We start from the raw sequence: 21,186 nt of genomic DNA, 5'->3' as shown, positions 1-21,186 counted from the left end.
TTGCTATTTATAACCGAGACATGACTCTTTGATCGCTAACAATGTTGAATTTTTAGAAAAAAAAAGTTTTAACACCGGGTAAAGGATTGTCCATAAGGGCGTTTCACTGTTTTCCTAGGACCTAAAATAAGGAAACTCCCACAGCCCACGTGGGCAGAGTCTCCTTTTTGCTGTACAGTCGTGAATGGAATTCCTTTGGCCCCTACTACACACGAACGACCAGAGATTTCCTCTACGCTGACCTACTTGCCTAAAATATCCGCCACTCGTTCGCGCGCTTCAAATGGTGTGACGGAGGCTGACTATAACCTACACAGGCAGCGTCCTCACTTGCGGAAGTCAGTTCACGACTTTGACCTAAAAGGCGCTTTCTGTAAGCCAGTACCGGGAGAATAGTAAACACAGTCAGGTGTTAAGATCTAGATCGAGTTGTTCCAGTAAGATTTGTTGAGTTAGTTGTGTTAGGTCGAAGCCTTGTACTTTCATACTCTGTGATAGGTCGCGGAAATTTTCTGTGTTCTATTTCATTCAACGCTATTTGGATTAGGGAAAAAAACAGTCTAATTAATTTCAATGATGGGAGGCTGTTTCGGTAAGAAAAGTGGAGAAATTATGATCTACGTTCAGACTGGGGACCGGCGAAATGCCGGTACGGATGCCAATGTGAAGATTGTCATGCATGACGAGTACAATCACGCTTCGGACCCCATCACCTTGGACAACTACTTCAAAAATGATTTCGAGAGAGGCTGTTTGGATACGTTCTATGTCCCATCCAGCAAAATAAGGCAGCTCCAGCGGATGGGCAAGATCGTCCGCATAGAGCTCTGGCGCAACGATGCCGGGGTGGCCAGCGACTGGTACGTGGACAAGATCGTGATTGAGAACAGAGTGACCAACAGCTCTTTCGTCTTCCCGATCTTCCGCTGGATCAAGGCCAAGTACCACTACCAGATCAAACACTTGGACACGTCGCTGCCCCAGCAGGAGGAGTTTCCTGAGCAGAGAAAAATGGAATTAGCCGAAAAGAGAAAGGAGTACGAGTTTGACCAGAAGGTTCCCGGCGCCCCAGTACAGGTAAGAAATAGTCGTGAAGTACTGTTATCCATATTTGTCTATATTGAACTTGTTCACACCATCTACTCAAGCGTGGTCTCCTTAAGCTTTTAAGTCGGTGTGTGTTTGTGTGATGTGGGTGTGTTTTATTAATCCTCCGCTGTTTACTATACAACCACGATGACCTACATTTGAATGTAATCTTTGAAACGTGGAAACCGATCTAGACTATATACACACTACACAGCTCGTTGACAGGAGTTGAACCAGGTGAACAGGTTGAATGATTGCCACACGTTTCACTTTTAGGTTGATAACAGCCTTTGTGTAGCTCTACTTTTAAACGCTTCATTTCTATCGCCTATTGTTGGCGACAATGTTTTTGTTGCTTTCACTTACCCCCCCCCCCCCCAGGTCTTTTTTGCCTTTAAAAGCTATTCAATAATTTATACAAACGATAAAATAGAAGCCGTTGAAATATTTGAATTTTGATTCTTTCAGTATAATAGATTTTCTAATATGTAGAAAGGGTAGAAAGTTATATTACTCTATAAGAAAAGAACAGTCAAGTGTTCTATAACTTCATGAGAGTTGTGCTACTATTTGGCCTGTCGACATTGTTAAATTAATTTGGAATACAACATACCGACTAGAATCGATGAAATATAAAATTAGCTTTTGAGCAGTATCATTGTAATTAAGTAAAGGTTTTAAAAAGATATTACTGTTATGTCCATATAGATCTGTTGATACTAAAACATGTGACTGAAACATCATCCTATTGGCCTGTCTTATCAACAGAATACGTTATTTTGACGTGGACTATATCAGTTGTGTTCGAACCCGGCCCATATACGCATTGTGGCGTCCTCAGCTCCTCGATCCTTGAACTTGAATTTGATGAAACTGTCACAGTTCTGCGTATTTCTCAGGAATCACAGTTCTGCTTATTTCTCAGGACTAGAGATCTCAACATATTGACATTTAATACTAAGACATAGAAGCTTCTACTTCTCCTTTCAAAGAAAGGACTATTATAAAAACTAATTTATAAAAACACAAAGCTTATAAAAGGGAAAGAACCGCACATATTTATTGACATAGATCTTAATACTGCAAGATTCGACTCCTTTTTTGCATATGATTCTTAATGAATTAATTACCACTAATATTTTTGTTTATTGATTCATGTGTTATGATCAACAATGAACAAGTGTGTGCAACGTTTCAGCTTGATCCGAGAATAACTCGCACAAGATTTTACCAGACAGAGTTAATATAAGCTTTGTAAACTTCCGTCTTCACCCCCCCCCCCCCCCACTATATAAGTAAATTTTTAACTGTAACATTTTGAGACGCTGATACGATGACTTTAGTCTATAACTTGGGAAGAATTTTTTTTTTACCACTTTTTGGAATGTATGTGGATTGACTTATGTCTCGGTTTATATGGTTTCGGTCACAGTATATGCATAGGTCAGTGTGACATAGCAGAAGCTGCATCTACCGAAAGGTCAAGCTTTTCTGTTCCTGGTTTAATCGTCTCGGTTTAATGGACACTTTTTGTTTTGTTTCCGGTCAGATGGGATGGTACTGCAGATTGCTGAGGTGGGCCGTTATGGTTGACTGACCTCTTGACCCTGTCCGCTTGTTCACCTTTAAGTCTTACTTGTAGTTTTTCAGTGGCTTTTGTGTCTACAGTCTATCTGCCCCCTCCTCCTTTTCCCGTCTTGTAACATCATTGGGGGGGGGGGAGGGTTTTAAAAGGACGTGTAATCTTTTAGATCTTGGCCTAGTTAATCTTTTAGATCTTGGCCTAGTTAATCTTTTAGATCTTGGCCTAGTTAATCTTTTAGATCTTGGCCAAGTTAATCTTCGAGACTCCTACATCCATCATTAGCAACGCCACATATTTGCATAGCGGAGCAGGGACGATTTGGCGCAGCCGTTGACGGCATAGAAGCAAACGGTTACAATCGAAAGAAAATCTGTGTGAAGGTCTCAGCACTCATACTGTTTGCTGTGTGTGGGATGTGGATATAAGAAGTGTGAAGGTCTCAGCACTCATACTGTTTGCTGTGTGTGGGATGTGGATATAGGAAGTGTGAAGGTCTCAGCACTCATATTGTTTGCTGTGTGTGGGATGTGGATATAGGAAGTATGAAGGTCTCAGCACTCATACTGTTTGCTGTGTGTGGGATGTGGATATAGGAAGTGTGAAGGTCTCAGCACTCATAGTGTTTGCTTTGTGGGATGTGGATATAGGAAGTGTGAAGGTCTCAGCACTCATACTGTTTGCTTTGTGGGATGTAGATATAGGAAGTGTGAAGGTCTCAGCACTCATAGTGTTTGCTTTGTGGGATGTGGATATAGGAAGTGTGAAGGTCTCAGCACTCATAGTGTTTGCTTTGTGGGATGTGGATATAGGAAGTGCGAAGGTCTCAGCACTCATAGTGTTTGCTTTGTGGGATGTAGATATAGGAAGTGTGAAGGTCTCAGCACTCATAGTGTTTGCTTTGTGGGATGTAGATATAGGAAGTGTGAAGGTCTCAGCACTCATAGTGTTTGCTTTTTGGGATGTAGATATAGGAAGTGTGAAGGTCTCAGCACTCATAGTGTTTGCCTTGTGGGATGTAGATATAGGAAGTGTGAAGGTCTCAGCACTCATAATTGTTTGCCTTGTGGGATGTGAAGTTATAAAGTGTGAACACATGAGAAGCTGGAAACCAACGATTAGAATGTAACTAATCAAGCTGTCGGAGGCTCTGTGGCTGAGTAGTCAAGCGCTTGGCCTCCGGCCCGGGGTACCAGGTTCGAATCCTGGTAAAGATTGGGATTCTTTAATTTCGGGATCTTTAGACCGCCTTTGAGTCCACCCAGCTCTAATGAGTACCTGGCGTTAGTTAGGGAAAAGTAAAGACGGTTGGTTGTTGTGCAGGCCACATGACATCTTCGTTAACCGTGGGCCACAGAAACAGATGACATTTACATCATTAGCCCTAGATCGTAAGATCTGCAAAGGCTATTTTTACTTAGTGAGTGTCCCAATCATCACAGCTTGATTCAACAACAAAATTGCTTTCAGAAAAAAAAAGTAATCGTTGCACTAAATGTAGAACTTTGAAAGATTTAAAATAGCATGGTATTGGATTTACAACTTTTGGTGCCTTTGATCTCAACGAGATATAACTCACAAAAAACAACAACAACAACAACTAATAGCGCCTAAAATTATGTATATGTTTTGGTTGAGAAATATAAAACTATTTATTTATATATTTTGTTGGCAAGCGGGAATGTGGTCTACGTGGCTCTGTGCGAGAAAGAGGCGGGGCAAGCCGACAAACAATGCGAAATGCCAGACATCATCCCCCATTGTCAAAAGTAAACGATTAGACCATTAGAGTTGAGTTGCAGGCCGTACTTTAAGTTCAGGTGTACTTTGTCGATGTAAAACTTTTAGCGAAGAGATGTTTAAAATCTCCAAAAACTCAAAGTACTTTTTTTAAATTCTAAGTCTTCTGTTTTAGTCGTTTAAAAAATGGGAGATTTATTCTACCCTACCCACCATGTCATAGTTACGCTGGGAAGGGTTTAACTACACTGGACAGAGTAGGGTTAAACATACCGTATCATTAAACAACGAATGGTTGAACAGTTTTGCCGCGAGAGTTGATCCTCATGGACTTTTCCACTATCGAAAGCGCTTATTGGTACGGTACTCAAATTCCATTTGACTGAGGCCCTGAGCCCAAATCTTCTATTTTTAAAGCCCTGCACAAAACCTTGCTGGTGTTGGTAAATCACCATAAATTAATGTCCAGGTCCAGAACTTGTGGCATCCCAGATCTGTCGAGACGCACAGCAGCAAGTTTGGTGCAGTCCAAAAAAAATATGGGTCACGGTTTTCTCTTCCTCACCGCAGCCGGGGCACCGTGAGTCCAAGTTTGGCGAAACATCAACCAACTGTACAGTGGCCCGTCCTGCACTCCGCTACAACAGCTTTCTCAGGTCTAGCAAGTCTGCGCCACGAGAAGATCCAGGTCGCCTCATATGTTTTCAGACTTCGCGGGCTTTTTGGGACCTGTTCCAATACTCAAATCATTTCTCCATTTCAATCGTCTGGATTGTTGCAAAAGCATTCGTTGGTACCCAATAGCTGCATTTTTGTTAGAGCTAAACAATTGATTTGGAGTTGAACTAATATAGGAAATAGATTGCCCATATTTTTATAATCTATGGTTTAGGGAGATTTGTTAGAATCAAATGATCGGCCATCCAGCTGAAAGTTCTTTAGCCAATGTCTAGTATATTCTTAGTTCCCTATCTTTCTAGACCTGTATTCTCGGCATAATCTCAACCGGTTTAGTGTGAATGTCTGCCTAGTTCATACTGTGTATTTTAATGACACATTTCTGAAATTTGATAGCAGTTGGGGTAACGGGAACATGTTGTGCCACATTGGTCTCAGAGAATTTTTATTGGAAATATTAGAAGTCTTTTTTTTTTGTATACCACTCTGAATATAGCCTTTGAAGTTCCCACAGCACAGGGAGAGAGGATGAATAGTATATCTAGATGGTAGTGAAATTATACTTAATGAAATAAACGAGGCTAAAGTCCACACTTCCTACTATTTCTACTTGCAGTCCAAAGTGGTTGCTTTCATCCCCCCCCCCCTTTTTACCATTTTTTTTTAAATTTAATTCTCCTACGCTTTCTTTGAAATGGAAATTTGAACCGCAAGTTGAATGGGGCTGTGTTGTAACAGGCTTACATAACTACATGCCCAATTAGAAGAACTGGTCTTTCCATACTGAAGTGAAGCTGTATACAATAACAATTCGTTCACGTGTTCAGTCTGATAGGGGCTTGTACTCAAACTCAACAGGATATATGAATGGTATTCCACACGCTGAGAATAGAAATAAATTAACCTTCTTTTCAAATGAATACAACTTAAAGTGTAATACAATTAATTAATACGATTTTTTTTTAAATAAAAAAGTTCATAATCTTATTGAACTGTCAAGATGGAAAACGTAATGTATCCAGACGTGAGGGCGTAACTCAGTTCTTTGTTGGTATTTCATGACATCTAAGACCTCCCATCTCTTGATAGCCCATGGCATTAGTTAGAGAGTGAATAAACTGTAGGACGTATTGTTGGCTACACAAACTGTAGGACGTATTGTAGGCTACACACAAACTGTAGGACGTATTGTAGGCAACACACAAACTGTAGGACGTATTGTAGGCTACACACAAACTGTAGGACGTATTGTAGGCAACACAAACTGTAGGACGTATTGTAGGCAACACACAAACTGTAGGACGTATTGTATGCAACACACAAACTGTAGGACGTATTGTAGGCTACACACAAACTGTAGGACGTATTGTAGGCAACACAAACTGTAGGACGTATTGTAGGCTACACAAACTGTAGGACGTATTGTAGGCAACACAAACTGTAGGACGTATTGTAGGCAACACAAACTGTAGGACGTATTGTAGGCTACACAAACTGTAGGACGTATTGTAGGCAACACAAACTGTAGGACGTATTGTAGGCTACACAAACTGTAGGACGTATTGTAGGCAACACACAAACTGTAGGACCTATTGTAGGCAACACACAAACTGTAGGACGTATTGTAGGCAACACACAAACTGTAGGACGTATTGTAGGCTACACAAACTGTGGGACGTATTGTAGGCAACACAAACTGTAGGACGTATTGTAGGCAACACACAAACTGTAGGACCTATTGTAGGCAACACACAAACTGTAGGACGTATTGTAGGCAACACACAAACTGTAGGACGTATTGTAGGCTACACAAACTGTGGGACGTATTGTAGGCAACACAAACTGTAGGACGTATTGTAGGCTACACAAACTGTAGGACGTATTGTAGGCAACACAAACTGTAGGACGTATTGTAGGCAACACACAAACTGTAGGACCTATTGTAGGCAACACACAAAATGTAGGACGTATTGTAGGTAACACACAAACTGTAGGACGTTTTGTAGGCAACACACAAACTGTAGGACGTATTGTAGGCAACACACAAACTGTAGGACGTATTGTAGGCAACACACAAACTGAGGACGTATTGTAGGCTTCACACAAACTGTAGGACGTATTGTAGGCAACACAAACTGTAGGACGTAATGTAGGCAACACACAAACTATAGGACGTATTGTAGGCTACACAAACTGTAGGACGTATTGTAGGCAACACACAAACTGTAGGACGTATTGTAGGCAACACATAACCTGTAGGACGTATTGTAGGCAACACATAAACTGTAGGACGTATTGTAGGCAACACACAAACTGTAGGACGTAATATAGGCTACACACAAACTGTAGGAAGTATTGTAGGCAACACATAAACTGTAGGACGTATTGTAGGCAACACACAAACTGTAGGACGTATTGTAGGCAACACATAAACTGTAGGACGTATTGGAGGCTACACAAACTGAGGACGTATTGTAGGCAACACAAACTGTAGGACGTAATGTAGGCAACACACAAACTATAGGACGTATTGTAGGCTACACAAACTGTAGGACGTATTGTAGGTAACACACAAACTGTAGGACGTATTGTAGGCAACACATAAACTGTAGGACGTATTGTAGGCAACACATAAACTGTAGGACGTATTGTAGGCAACACACAAACTGTAGGACGTAATATAGGCTACACACAAACTATAGGAAGTATTGTAGGCAACACATAAACTGTAGGACGTATTGTAGGCAACACATAAACTGTAGGACGTATTGGAGGCTACACAAACTGAGGACGTATTGTAGGCAACATACAAACTGAGGACGTATTGTAGACTACACAAACTGTAGGACGTAGTGTAGGCAACACACAAACTGTAGGACGTATTGGAGGCTACACACAAACTGTAGGACGTATTGTAGGCAACACACAAACTGTAGGACGTATTGTAGGCAACACATAAACTGTAGGACGTATTGGAGGCTACACAAACTGAGGACGTATTGTAGGCAACATACAAACTGAGGACGTATTGTAGAATACACAAACTGTAGGACGTAGTGTAGGCTACACAAACTGTAGGACGTATTGGAGGCTACACAAACTGTAGGACGTATTGGAGGCTACACAAACTGTAGGACGTATTGTAGGCAACACATAAACTGTAGGACGTATTGTAGGCAACACACAAACTGTAGGACGTATTGTAGGCAACACACAAACTGTAGGACGTATTGTAGGCAACACAAACTGTAGGACGTATTGGAAGCTACACAAACTGTAGGACGTATTGTAGGCTACACCCAAACTGTAGGACGTATTGTAGGCTACACAAACTATAGGACGTATTGTAGGCAACACAAACTGTAGGACGCATTGTAGGCAATACACAAACTGTAGGACATATTGTAGGCAACACATAAACTGTAGGACGTATTGTAGGCTACACAAACTGTAGGACGTATTGTAGGCTACACCCTGTTCAATTTTTTTTTACTTCCAACCCTGACCCCATTTTGCTATCTTGTAAAACCTAACCAGGTTTGGTCACTGTGGCGCGGCAGTAAAATGTCACTGTGTTACCATAGCTCTGAAAGCTATAACAATGCCTGAGCTGGCACTATTTCGATCTTAGCGTTACTTAAACTTTCGGGGCGCGCCCCTAAAGACGGCGCGACGAAATGACTAGGGGGAGTGGGGTGCGAAGCCTTTCTTTTTTCGAGGACAAAAAAACAACAAAAAAAAAACTCTGTTGTATTTGAACTGTGATTATAATATTTGAGTTGTAATCCATTAAAATACTATCTTGTAATATATTTTAAAAACTCAATTATAATTTAAGTGCTGTTGTTTCATCTTCGAAAATATAATCTTTCATAGTGTTTTCGTGAGAGGTTTATGCAACAACTTTGATTCCAAATTTCTTTTGAAGACATGTCAATACGTCTTCGCTAATGCGGCTCTACATTCTTCCCGCCCTACACATGCCAGAATGCATGACTACGCTTGGTACCCTCGCTGGAGGAGCTTACGGCGTTCTCCCAGAACGAACCCCTAGCTGGCTAAGGGTTGGGGTAATTTTGATTGGTTAAAGGGGCGTCACTAGTAAACGCTGTCTTAGATCTATTCTCTTTTACCGTTCTCTTTTTTCTTCTATCGACAGTTGTCAACATCATGTCAATGTCCATACATGAACAGTCAATGATTCAGTTACAATCTTTTATTTTATTTGTTACCTATTTCTTTTTCATATTTCTTTCAAATTCTTTCCTATTGGTCTCGCTTACAAGATTATTTATTAAACAAAATGAAACAATTTTTTCATAGATAGACAACGATTCCTCTACTAAGGTATAAGTCCGTGTAATACCAACTGTTAGATGGACAACCATTCCTCTACTTAGGTATAAGTCCGTGTAATACCAACTGTTAGATGGACAACCGTTCCTCTACTTAGGTATAAGTCCGTGTAATACCAACTGTTAGATGGACAACCATTCCTCTACTTAGGTATAAGTCCGTGTAATACCAACTGTTAGATGGACAACCATTCCTCTACTTAGGTATAAGTCCGTGTAATACCAACTGTTAGATGGACAACCATTCCTCTACTTAGGTATAAGTCCGTGTAATACCAACTGTTAGATGGACAACCATTCCTCTACTTAGGTATAAGTCCGTGTAATACCAACTGTTAGATGGACAACCATTCCTCTACTTAGGTATAAGTCCGTGTAATACCAACTGTTAGATGGACAACCATTCCTCTACTTAGGTATAAGTCCGTGTAATACCAACTGTTAGATGGACAACCGTTCCTCTACTTAGGTATACGTCCGTGTAATACCAACTGTTAGATGGACAACCATTCCTCTACTTAGGTATACGTCCGTGTATTACCAACTGTTAGATGGACAACCATTCCTCTACTTAGGTATACGTCCGTGTAATACCAACTGTTAGATGGACAACCATTCCTCTACTTAGGTATACGTCCGTGTAATACCAACTGTTAGATGGACAACCATTCCTCTACTTAGGTATAAGTCCATGTAATACCAACTGTTAGATGGACAACCAATCCTCTACTTAGGTATAAGTCCGTGTAATACCAACAGGATCACAACCGAGTTTTATATGAAACGTTCTTCCTTTGTTTCTGTGAGTACACAGTACATTTTATAATATCGTTTTAAAGCATAGTGGTGTCAGCATAGAAGAAAGCAGCAGTCCTTTCAAGAAGATATCCTTCAGAGACACTGACGATTGGTAGGGCACACCCTTTGCAAGCCTGCATTCAGCATCACAAGACAAACCATTACCTGGAATCCTTAAGGAAAGAGAGACTGCCCTGAAATATATAACGCTGAGATTTCGATGCATACGTTAAGTAGATGGGAAATACGTGGGGGCAGTTGTAGAGACTTGCCCATAAGCTCAACCAACAGGATGAAACTGGATGGTGGCCTATGGTCCACACGTGACCTCACACAAGACATGACAGGATGATATCGGTGTCAACATTTTGCCGTTTTATAGATCCTGGTGTCAACTTAGTGTTTCCATATTTGATCAGTAATATAAAGTACGTTGCACAACGGATATAACTTTCTACTTTTTATTTAACTGGTACAGTCAGAGAAACTTCCGTCAAAATCCTGACTCACTAGACTAGTTTATACGTTAATACATGAACTTGAATTTAGCAGCGAAGCGATCTATATCAAATAACAACCCTGTATTAGATCTATAGGTTGGAATAGTTGGTTTCAGGACTGGAAAGTCTACTACTCCCTTTGTGCCCAGGCAAGAAACTGTCCGGCGAAGCTCCTTAAAGCTGCCACACGGGTTGAGTAAACACATTTCCCCCTCAACTCTTCACACTTATACAGGAATTAAAAACCCTTGGAATGCAAACGATTAGCTCCAACTTGTAAGCAATACAAGGCTAACTAGTTGTACCGTTTGTAACAAAATGTTGAACATCGGTCACTTGTGCGTCCCCCTATCTTTAAAATTGTAGGGACGCCTCTGACGTTTAATGCGTCTGTTTGTGAACGCTGGTAAATGTTTTTAAAGTACTTTGCATGCGTTTTTGACACAGAGCACGTTTTATCTGAAAAAGATAATCAATCCTAACTAGTCATGCGATTTGAATCTATAAGTTAATATTATAGACTATCAGTCTACCTATTGGCATTCTGATGTCATCAATGGATTACAGGGATGCACTTTAGCATCACGTGATATCATACGACCAATTTAGTTAGGCACGTGATTAGTGTCAAGAACTACTCACATTGGTGTTGGAATGATCTGTCTATCATGTCAGGTCCCCTTAGATCCCGTGACACAAATCTTAATAAGGAAGCAAAGATGCGGACATTATGGAATATAGGCTCATGAAAAGGTCACGATTAGGTGATTTAACCCGAGCTATTCACTTGTTTTGATTGACACTTAAGTCTAAGAACTTTGCCTATTGTCATTCCTTCAGTTCTTTGTTAAATCAGATGAGATACATATTATCAGTGTCACCACTCGTCCAGTGAAGGATGGACATGTCCGTATTTTCGTGGCCGTGTTCTCTTATACAAAATGTTATTTTTGCAAGGGTTAAGATTGTTATTTACATGTTTCTCTATTTTCTTCTTTTGCATTGAACATGATTTTGGGCGTGTCCAAGGGCAATGTTTGTAAATATAGTGAGCCTATCGTTGGCGTTCATTTAGTTTTATTTAACAGCTCCTACACCGACATCTATCTATCTATCTATCTATTTATTTATCTATCTATCTATCTATCTATCTATCTATCTATCTATCTATCTATCTATCTATCTATCTATCTATCTATCTATCTATCTATCTATTTATCTATCTATCTATCTGTCTGTCTGTCTGTCTGTCTGTCTGTCTGTCTGTCTGTCTGTCTATCTATCTATCTATCTATCTATCTGTCTGTCTGTCTGTCTATCTATCTATCTATCTATCTATCTATCTATCTATCTGTCTGTCTGTCTGTCTGTCCGTCCGTCTGTCTATCTATGTCTATTTATCTATCTGTCTATTTATCTATCAATCTATTTATCTATCTATCTATCTATCTATCTATCTATCCATTCACCCGTCCGTCCGTCTATCTGTCTATTTATCTATCTATCTGTCTGTTTATCTATCTATCTGTTTATTTGTATGTTTGCGCATGGCTCAGTCTACCAATCTTGTCAATGCCTCCCCACACACACACAAACCGTCCTGCCTACCTATTTACCCGTAGCTTCCCCATTCATTCAACAATCAATGTCATAATTTCTGCCCCTATCATTGTCCACACTGTCACGTGACAGTGTTAAGGACATTGTAGAAGCCTGTCAATGTTTCTTTTGTTTTCTTCAAATTGTTTTGCATTCTACAACACATTGAATGTAAGACTTCATTTCCTTGCCGAGCGGAAGACATGCTTCTTTGCAGACGTTGTTGTCCTGTTTGTTTGTTGTTTTTGTTTCTCTTGTAATAGAACAAGTGCCAAAAAGCTGTTGTAGTCATAAATCGTGTAAACAAATTAAAAGATCATCTATCAACATTTTGTTATTGTAATAGATGAGTTTTCAACCAATCTTATGCGAATAGATTAAGTATCAACCTGGTGTAGTAATAGAAGACTTATCAAAGACTTATCAAAGACTTATCAAAGACTTATCATCCATTAAATCTATGACGTACAAACTTTCATTTGTGACGTTTTTTTTTCTGAACCGTATAGTGACCAAAACCAAAACAAAAACTAACTTAGCAAACGGAGAATGTTACCCCCACCCCCCCCTTTTTTTTTATTGGGAAAAGGGGTTTTGTTGGCATAAAGGTAATAAATCTTTCTACTTTTTTTTTTAAAGACATTCGGTAATATATTGAACTCACTTTGACGAGAGTTTAGTTTCAGCTAATATTATTTAATTGCTAAAGAAACATAATGTTGTTGTATTCAAACAAGGTCTAAGATTTTTAACTAGATCTATTTCTTTCTTGGCTTCTCTTGCATTAAATGTCAATCTATGACTAGGGCGTGTCGAGATTTGACGTTTGCCAATATAGTGGCTGCTTAGGTCGAGTATTGTGATCTTGTGAAACACCCAGCCCACTGTTAGCTAACATATCTATGACATGTACTCAATAAAACAAAACCACGACATTTTAAAGCAAGGTCCTATTCTAAACATAGCAATCTCAAGTTGACTCCCTCATAGTGGAGTATTCTCATGCCTTGTGGAGTAAACGGTTCAACTATGTAGTACCCTAATATCACTCCCAGCTAAATTCTTGTATGCAGATGTTAATCTCGGAAATGGCTTTTACTCCGGTCTATATATGCGCGCACATCTCCGAACAAATACAAAGTACTGGGTATCGTCAATACAAAGTAAAGAAACAAACGAGTGATCGTTGTGCTGGCTACATTATACTCTGGGCAAAAGTCATGCGTCATAAGGTCTCTATTTCTCATAAAGAAAAATGTAAAAAATATACTATAATAAAAGACCTAATAGCATTTGTATAAATACATACAATATCAAACTATATTAAAAGTACATGGGTCAATGGTAACTGTTTGACACTTTGTTAGTATTATTAGTTTATGTAGAGACGCATCATAATTGACGGATTTTGAACACAACTAGTGACGTTATGACTTAGTTGGTTTAGAGGCTACTTACAGACAGAAAATCAGTTGGTGATAGGATTTCATAAGTGTAGGACGTATTTATCGACAGAGACTCCACTGTGGCCTTTAGAGTATTAAACCATCATATCAATTGTTTAACAGTTTTGGACTTGGCTTTACTTGTTAACTTTGTGTGTGAGTCCTTTTTCCGTCTTAGTGGTTAGTCGCATTGAATACACCCGCACAAGTAACCCAGACATTTCCAGAGTAATCTGTCGAAGTCAGACAAGCATCACTAACTGCAAGACAGATAGGCCTCATCACATAACACACATTGCATCACAAATGAACATGTGCTCAGTGGATTGCCCAAACTATCAGAAAATGTTGCTACGAACTAACATCTTGAACGTAAACAAAATATCATTTGACAAAAAACAAATTATTTCCTTTCAAAGTGCTGTCATCCGATCACTATACAAGAGTATATTTCTATCAGTCAGAGACTGAGTGAACATTTCAGCATCTATTTATTTATTTCTATATTTCGTACAAAAGAAATCGTGCATTGTTAAGTGAAAGAACCTTTAGACGGCAGAGTCCACATGACAAAATACCAGGAAATGATCCTCCACTAAAGTCTTGACGTCAATGAAGTTAGTCGTCCTGTTCTTGAGACTCTGTTCTGGTTCTTTTTTGTATTTCAAGCATTTGAAGAAAACACAATCCACCTCCCCCTTCCCTCTCTTGGTATAGTCAAGCGAAGAGAAGTGGTTGAACCCCCCTGGCAATGGGTGGAGTTTTTTTGTTTGTTTTAATTTTGTGTGCAAAATTTTCGTCTGCAACGTTCTCTTGAGCTCTGCAACGTGTCAACAAACAAATGACAGAATGAGACAATAGTCAAGGTGACAGACAAATGACAGAATGAGACAATAGTCAAGGTGACAGACAAATGACAGAATGAGACAATAGTCAAGGTGACAGACAAATGACAGAATGAGACAATAGTCAAGGTGACAGACAAATGACAGAATGAGACAATAGTCAAGGTGACAGACAAATGACAGAATGAGACAATAGTCAAGGTGACAGACAAATGACAGAATGAGACAATAGTCAAGGTGACAGACAAATGACAGAATGAGACAATAGTCAAGGTGACCGACAAATGACAGAATGAGACAATAGTCAAGGTGACCGACAAATGACAGAATGAGACAATTGTCAAGGTGACAGACAAATGACAGAATGAGACAATAGTCAAGGTGACAGACAAATGACAGAATGAGACAATAGTCAAGGTGACAGACAAATGACAGAATGAGACAATAGTCAAGGTGACAGACAAATGACAGAATGAGACAATAGTCAAGGTGACAGACAAATGACAGAATGAGACAATAGTCAAGGAGACAGAAAACTAAACCATTGGTTTAGAAACTTTTGAAATATTTGTATTTAGATAAAAGTCAAAGTGCTGAAGTTGAGCACGCGGGGTGTGGGGCATCTTTAGCGGGTTTTTTTAATTGGACCTAAACAAACAAAACATATAACAAAATAAATTGTATTATCGAATCGATTGGTATCTTATCCAATAGCGTTACGAAACAATTTTACATGAACAATAGAGATTTAGCACGGTTATTTTGGTTTTCTTTAGAATTGTTTGCATACACACAAACATACGCTTTCGCTGTCCCTCTGTTACACACACATTCTTTTCTCTTTCACACACTCACACGCACATGCCAAACACACACACATGATTTAAAAAAAAACAACATTGGCGTCACTTTCGCGATTGTTTTTTTTTTTTTTAGTCATTGTAGCAGTTCAACCATATAACCATACTAATTGGTTCAACAATATATATGAGTGTCCTAGAAACACAAGCACATCAACATTAAAAAAAAAAGCATAATAGGAATAAAGATTAGGGCATGTAATATTTACTATGAAATGCCACAGAACTATTGATTCCAACCTGTTCAGTCTTCCGTATAACTGACCCGTCGTCTAAAGCCTCCTTCCTGTTAGTCCCGAGTCGTGCTGTCTGCAATGTACGCCCTCATTTATTGAAGTTTGTCTTTAGCCTTACCAAAACTGATCAGACTATTTCATATTGTATTTCTAGAATCGATGGTGCGGTTAGGAAGGAGGGTAGATGACAGGTGATGGGGACTAAGTATATTATAGGGCGTTTTAGCACTTCACAAAACAATAAACACGATAACAAGAGACCTCTCTTTTGATAAACAATGTAGATCAATTGGCAGGTTTAGATATCTGAAGCACTATAAACTTAGAGTATAATCAGATTACAATAGCGCTTATTTAAAAGATGAGAATGAATATGAATAAAGTGATAGTTAATAGAAAGAAATAAGAAAGCCTTTGGGTTAACAATAAGTCATAGTCTTGTGTAGAGACCAGAAACAATGAACTACAAACTATCAATAATCACAATCCTATTTTTCTTCTTACAAAATGTACATTTAAAGCTTGATTACCATGGATACTTTACGTCCGGTTCCAGGTTGTCGCCTGTCTGGAATAGGACATACAGGATGGCTGCCTAGTCTTGCTGTATGCTCGCTGGACTGTCGTCTCGATGGTATCGGGTTCATACCCTTCCCGCTATAACGCTGCCACCCCCACTCGTCATCCTGTGGGAGGTTTGAACTACCAAGTAGATGATCTTACACTCTATTTCCTGTTAGTTTCAACTAAGATAATGTTTCGAAAATCCTAGATCGAAATAATTAATCTCCTTTAAATTTTAATCATTGTTGTCACCGGTCTTTGACTTGTAGCACCAAACTGCTGGTAGACAACTCAACCGTTATAGGCCTAATAGATCTTAACTAATAAACTTGAATAACTTTCTTGTGAATAATACTAAACATAACTTTATTTATAATAGAGACAAAATCAAGTTAATACCGTTAATATGAGATCAAATAAATGAACTTGAATAAACTATTTCTTAACAAAATTTAACTCACTACAATAACACAAACTTTCAGTCTCACGTTTTGGAGTCGTCTGTTTCATTACTCGGACTACTAGATCTTAGCATTAAATTAGATGTTACATAGGTTAGGACTGAAAAGAACTTCTTAGAACTACTTGACAAAACAAAGCCTTGTTTCAGAGTTTTTGAAGTTTTTTACGACATTTAGTGTTAGAGATCTCACTGTCTGTCTAGATATAGTATAGGTAGGTCTGTGTTTGAACTCTTTCAATTTACATATATAATTATTTGTAAAAGACAGTAGGTTCGACGAATTCGAAACTAAAACCCTTTGTTTCACAATTAATCTACTAGATATAGATCTATATCTAGTAGACTTACAAATTTGAAACAGAATTATTACCTCGAACATAACTGTGGCTAATTGTGACGTTTGATGGACTGCCCAGCCAGCTTTGAGCTGTCACTTCATACGCTCCAGGCAACCGCGCTATGTGGCGAGAGAGAAAAGGGGTGGGGGGGGGGGAGGCCGAGGTTTGAGCAACAGTGATCCCCCTCCTTGCTCCCAGGCAGATCTCTCAAGTGCTTGCAAAGTATTGTTTCACACGGCTTGAGTTTTGGTCCGTCTAGTGAACTTTAGTGTGAATGAATGTGAACAAAGTAGATTGTAGAAGTGAACTTTAGTGTGAATGAATGTGAACAAAGTAGATTGTAGTAGTGAACTTTAGTGTGCATGAATGTGAACAAAGTAAGATTGTAGAAGTGAACTTTAGTGTGAATGAATGTGAACAAAGTAGATTGTAGTAGTGAACTTTAGTGTGAATGAATGTGAACAAAGTAGATTGTAGTAGTGAAGGCTTAGTTCAGTCCATCCGGTTCACTGGTTCAAGTCTACCATGGTGCTGTGTGGCCATCTGTCTAAAGGCCTCTGTCGTTGTTTCTTCTCTGTCGTTGTTTCTTCTCTGGCGTTGTTTCTTCTCTGGCGTTGTTTCTTCTCTGGCGTTGTTTTTTCTCTGGCGTTGTTTCTTCTCTGGCGTTGTTTCTTCTCTGTCGTTGTTTCTTCTCTGGCGTTGTTTCTTCTCTGGCGTTGTTTCTTCTCTGGCGTTGTTTCTTCTCTGGCGTTGTTTCTTCTCTGGCGTTGTTTCTTCTCTGGCGTTGTTTCTTCTCTGGCGTTGTTTCTTCTCTGGCGTTGTTTCTTCTCTGGCGTTGTTTCTTCTCTGGCGTTGTTTCTATCCCTATGGACGTCCATCTGGAGCTGCTTCTAAAGTCTAAAGAAAAATGTCCTTGTGTTTCTTGTGGAACGATGTGACAGTCTCTTAGTGAGTCCGTGTCTAATTGCAATAGTTTCCAATTTTATTGTTAGTTTCTTTCAATTTGGTAATTACTATAGTTATTTTTAGCCCCCCCCCCCCCAAAAAAAAAAATATTAAAAAAATAAAAAGCTTCTGCTAGTTTTTGTGTGGTCTGTCTGTCCGTCAATCTCTCATTGAAAATCCAATTTCAATCTATTTTGTAGCATGCTAAAACAGGTGCAATAGTAATTTTTTTCCTTCCATAAGCGAACCCTTTTGTTCTTATAAAATTGAATAGGCAGACAATTTTTGTTTTCACACAACAACATCTTTAAAAATACTTAGAAAGCTTATCTAGGGTTTACAAATAATGGCAGTGATCGTTTCCTCTAAATACTGGTTGGGAATTATGACGCCAGCTCAAGAAGAAGGATTCTGAAGGAACATGCTTTCCTTTTGTGGGACGTCTGGTAACCATAGCTCTGACAACAATGTTGCTCTATGAAACAAAGTTGCTAAGCTGGCTAGATGTAGCAGAAGGAGAAGTCAACATTTCGCTACTTTTTAATTGTAAGTTTACTTCGTCTTTGCAAGCGAACTGGGAGCTATTTTTATCACAGAAACATCTCACATCAGAATGTTAGGGAGAAAATAAAACAGCACTTACATAGTGACTGTGTTTTGACAATACGTTGTACCTTAGTTTGTTCAGTTTTGAAGTGATGGGAAACGCGATAGACTAAGTACTTACACATTTACTTGTGAAGAAGTGAGCCGATGTAGGTCAGAGGACACAGTGTCTGTGTGTCCGGACGGTTTCCACCAGTGTATCCTTGTTAAATTTCCAACATGTATGACACGTCAATAATATCTCGAGAGTTGTTTCCCCAACGGTAATTTAGTTGTAAATATTCGTTGTCCTTAGACATTTGTTGCCCACATGAATAAAGCAATTCAATGAAATCATGAAAACGCATATTTAATCTTGTATAATGTTCAATGTCGGGCCACTTTGTATGTATATATGAGGCGTCAAGGCTTAATAGATATAGTCTTTGCTAAACAAGGAATATCCTTTTTAAAATCAGTTCCTTCTTTATGTTCAAATAATATAGTAAAGTAAATATTTATAGTTGTCATTGAAAAACAAAGAAAACAATTAAACAATGACCAGTATGGGGATCGGAACCACGACATTCACGTTATTAGCACGCCGTTCTAACTATTGGGACAACTGGCTATGCTATTGTGTTTGAAGTTTCATCTGGAGAGGAATGTTAAAATGTTTCCTTCCGTAATGGAGTTACTGGCTTGTAGCGTTTGAACATAGACTTATATATCTACTACTAGACTGGAAACTGGAAATAAATTTTTATCCGCGACTGATCGATCGTGAACATTGTGTAGAAAGTTGGATCAAGGCGTTGTTTTGTCAAGTAGTTTAAAGAAGTAAAGTTGTTGTTTTTTTCAACCCTAACCTATGTAACATATAATTTTATTTTTTAGATCTCCATGTCCAGTCTAGATATTGTATATATACGTCTATGGTTTTGAACTTGTGGTTTTGAGTTATTGCCTTGTGGTCTCGACTAAGATCACTGACGAAAGTGTGCACTAAACGTAGGAATAAAACAATAAAAAAAAAAAAAAAAAAAACATATTTAAAAACAACAACAACAACAAAGCTCTAAAGTGTAATTGTATCAATTAGTTTGGATCAGTCATGTCATTACATGTTTAATAGATCTAGACCAGTGATTCCCAAAGTGGTCTATATAGACCCCCAGGGGTCTACGAAGACCTCCAAAGGGTCTACGAAAATGAAAAAATAAATTGGGGGTCTATGAGATGTCCACGGGGGTCTACGATAATAGATTTCATCCAAGCAGGTCGTTACTTAATTTTCATATTCCATTAATGTAATTATTTAAAACATTAATATATGATTTGTACCCGAGTTAATCTTTTAAATATTTATCCTGCTATTCAAACGAAAAAGTGTTGTATTCAATTTCAATACTTATTTAAATACCTTAATTTTGTCTACATTTAACTAATATTTAGAAAAAAGGAATGTAGACAGTACAGCATTAATTATTTAAAATTGGGATTCATTCCTTCCTTGTCAAACACACAGTTGCCTAAGTGACTTTTTTATGACGATATGAGACCAGTTACGCTGGAGGATCATCTGAGACAATGCCACCCTGACAAAAATTAAGATTTGAAAAACTTTCGAACGCTCAAAGTTCAGAATAGACTCACAAAATCTCTGTTCGACATCATATAGAGAAGATGATGGTTTGTGAGCATCTTAAAGATTTCTTTACTTATAGCGAAATACGAAAAACAGCAAGGTCAAACATTGAATTTACCAGCCGTTTTACACAAATCTACATCTGTTATTATTAAAGAATTTCTTTAAGCGACAATACAGTTCAAGGTCGCTTCGGTGGCATGAGTTATAAAATTAAAATCTTCTTGTGTAAATCTTTGCAAACCATATAAATACAGTTTGGTCTGACAAGGTGTATCGCTGTGTGCTACAAACAGTCTAATGGTCACCATCTCATCTCATCTTTTCTATGCCTGTGGTCCTTTCTGGGCATAGGCCACCAACCAGCTTCCCCCAGGCATCTCGGTTCTGGGTGAGACTCTCCAACTGTCCACACGTCTTGCCCATCTGCTTGGCATCTTCTTCCAAATCGCGGTGCCATGGTAAAGCTCGAGCAGCCTTCCATCAGCTGAAGAACACCTGGGGATCTAGGGAAATAAGCACCACCACCAAGATTTAGGCTCTTTAACACCATTGTTAAAGCCAATACTACTTTATGGAGCAGAGGCAAAGAACGAAGCAGCATCCCATTGAAGTAGATATCCTTCAGAGACGCTGAAGATAGATAGGTCACACCATTCGCAAGCCTGCATCCAGCATAACAAGGCAAGATCAAACCTGGAAGAGGGGACGGCCCAGGAATACATGTCGATAATGGTCACTTTCTCCTTATATTTCCTTAAGGTTGACCCACAGGACCTGGTTTAGGCTCCAGTTACTCGCCTTCGCCCCTCTCTTGTTAATGAAAACAGTTCCGCAGACCCAATATTTGAGCCACATCAAGAAATACACTAGCAACTGCTCTTTGCGAAACCTTTTACAATGCTACTTAAGGCAT

General features: G+C 39.0%; 1 protein-coding gene across 2 annotated transcripts in view; it reads left to right on the top strand.

Annotated features, from left to right (window-relative positions):
• Positions 1-306: 306 nt before the first annotated feature.
• The window catches only part of LOC106071023 (polyunsaturated fatty acid 5-lipoxygenase-like), a 71,728-nt gene continuing 50,848 nt past the window's right edge, over positions 307-21,186 (top strand). Inside the window, exon 1 of one of the 2 annotated variants that reach the window (XM_056037503.1) lies at positions 307-1,077. In XM_056037503.1, the coding sequence (XP_055893478.1) occupies positions 574-1,077 (504 nt within the window). In that variant the 5' untranslated portion in view covers positions 307-573. The remainder of the gene's footprint in view (positions 1,078-21,186) is intronic. The other variant, XM_056037502.1, reaches the window with a different exon arrangement.

This window comes from Biomphalaria glabrata, chromosome 8, assembly GCF_947242115.1.
Source record: "Biomphalaria glabrata chromosome 8, xgBioGlab47.1, whole genome shotgun sequence".
Taxonomy (NCBI): Eukaryota; Metazoa; Mollusca; class Gastropoda; family Planorbidae; genus Biomphalaria; species Biomphalaria glabrata.
The sequence above is the reverse complement of the archived record's forward strand: the minus strand, read 5'-3'. Positions and strand labels throughout refer to the sequence as shown.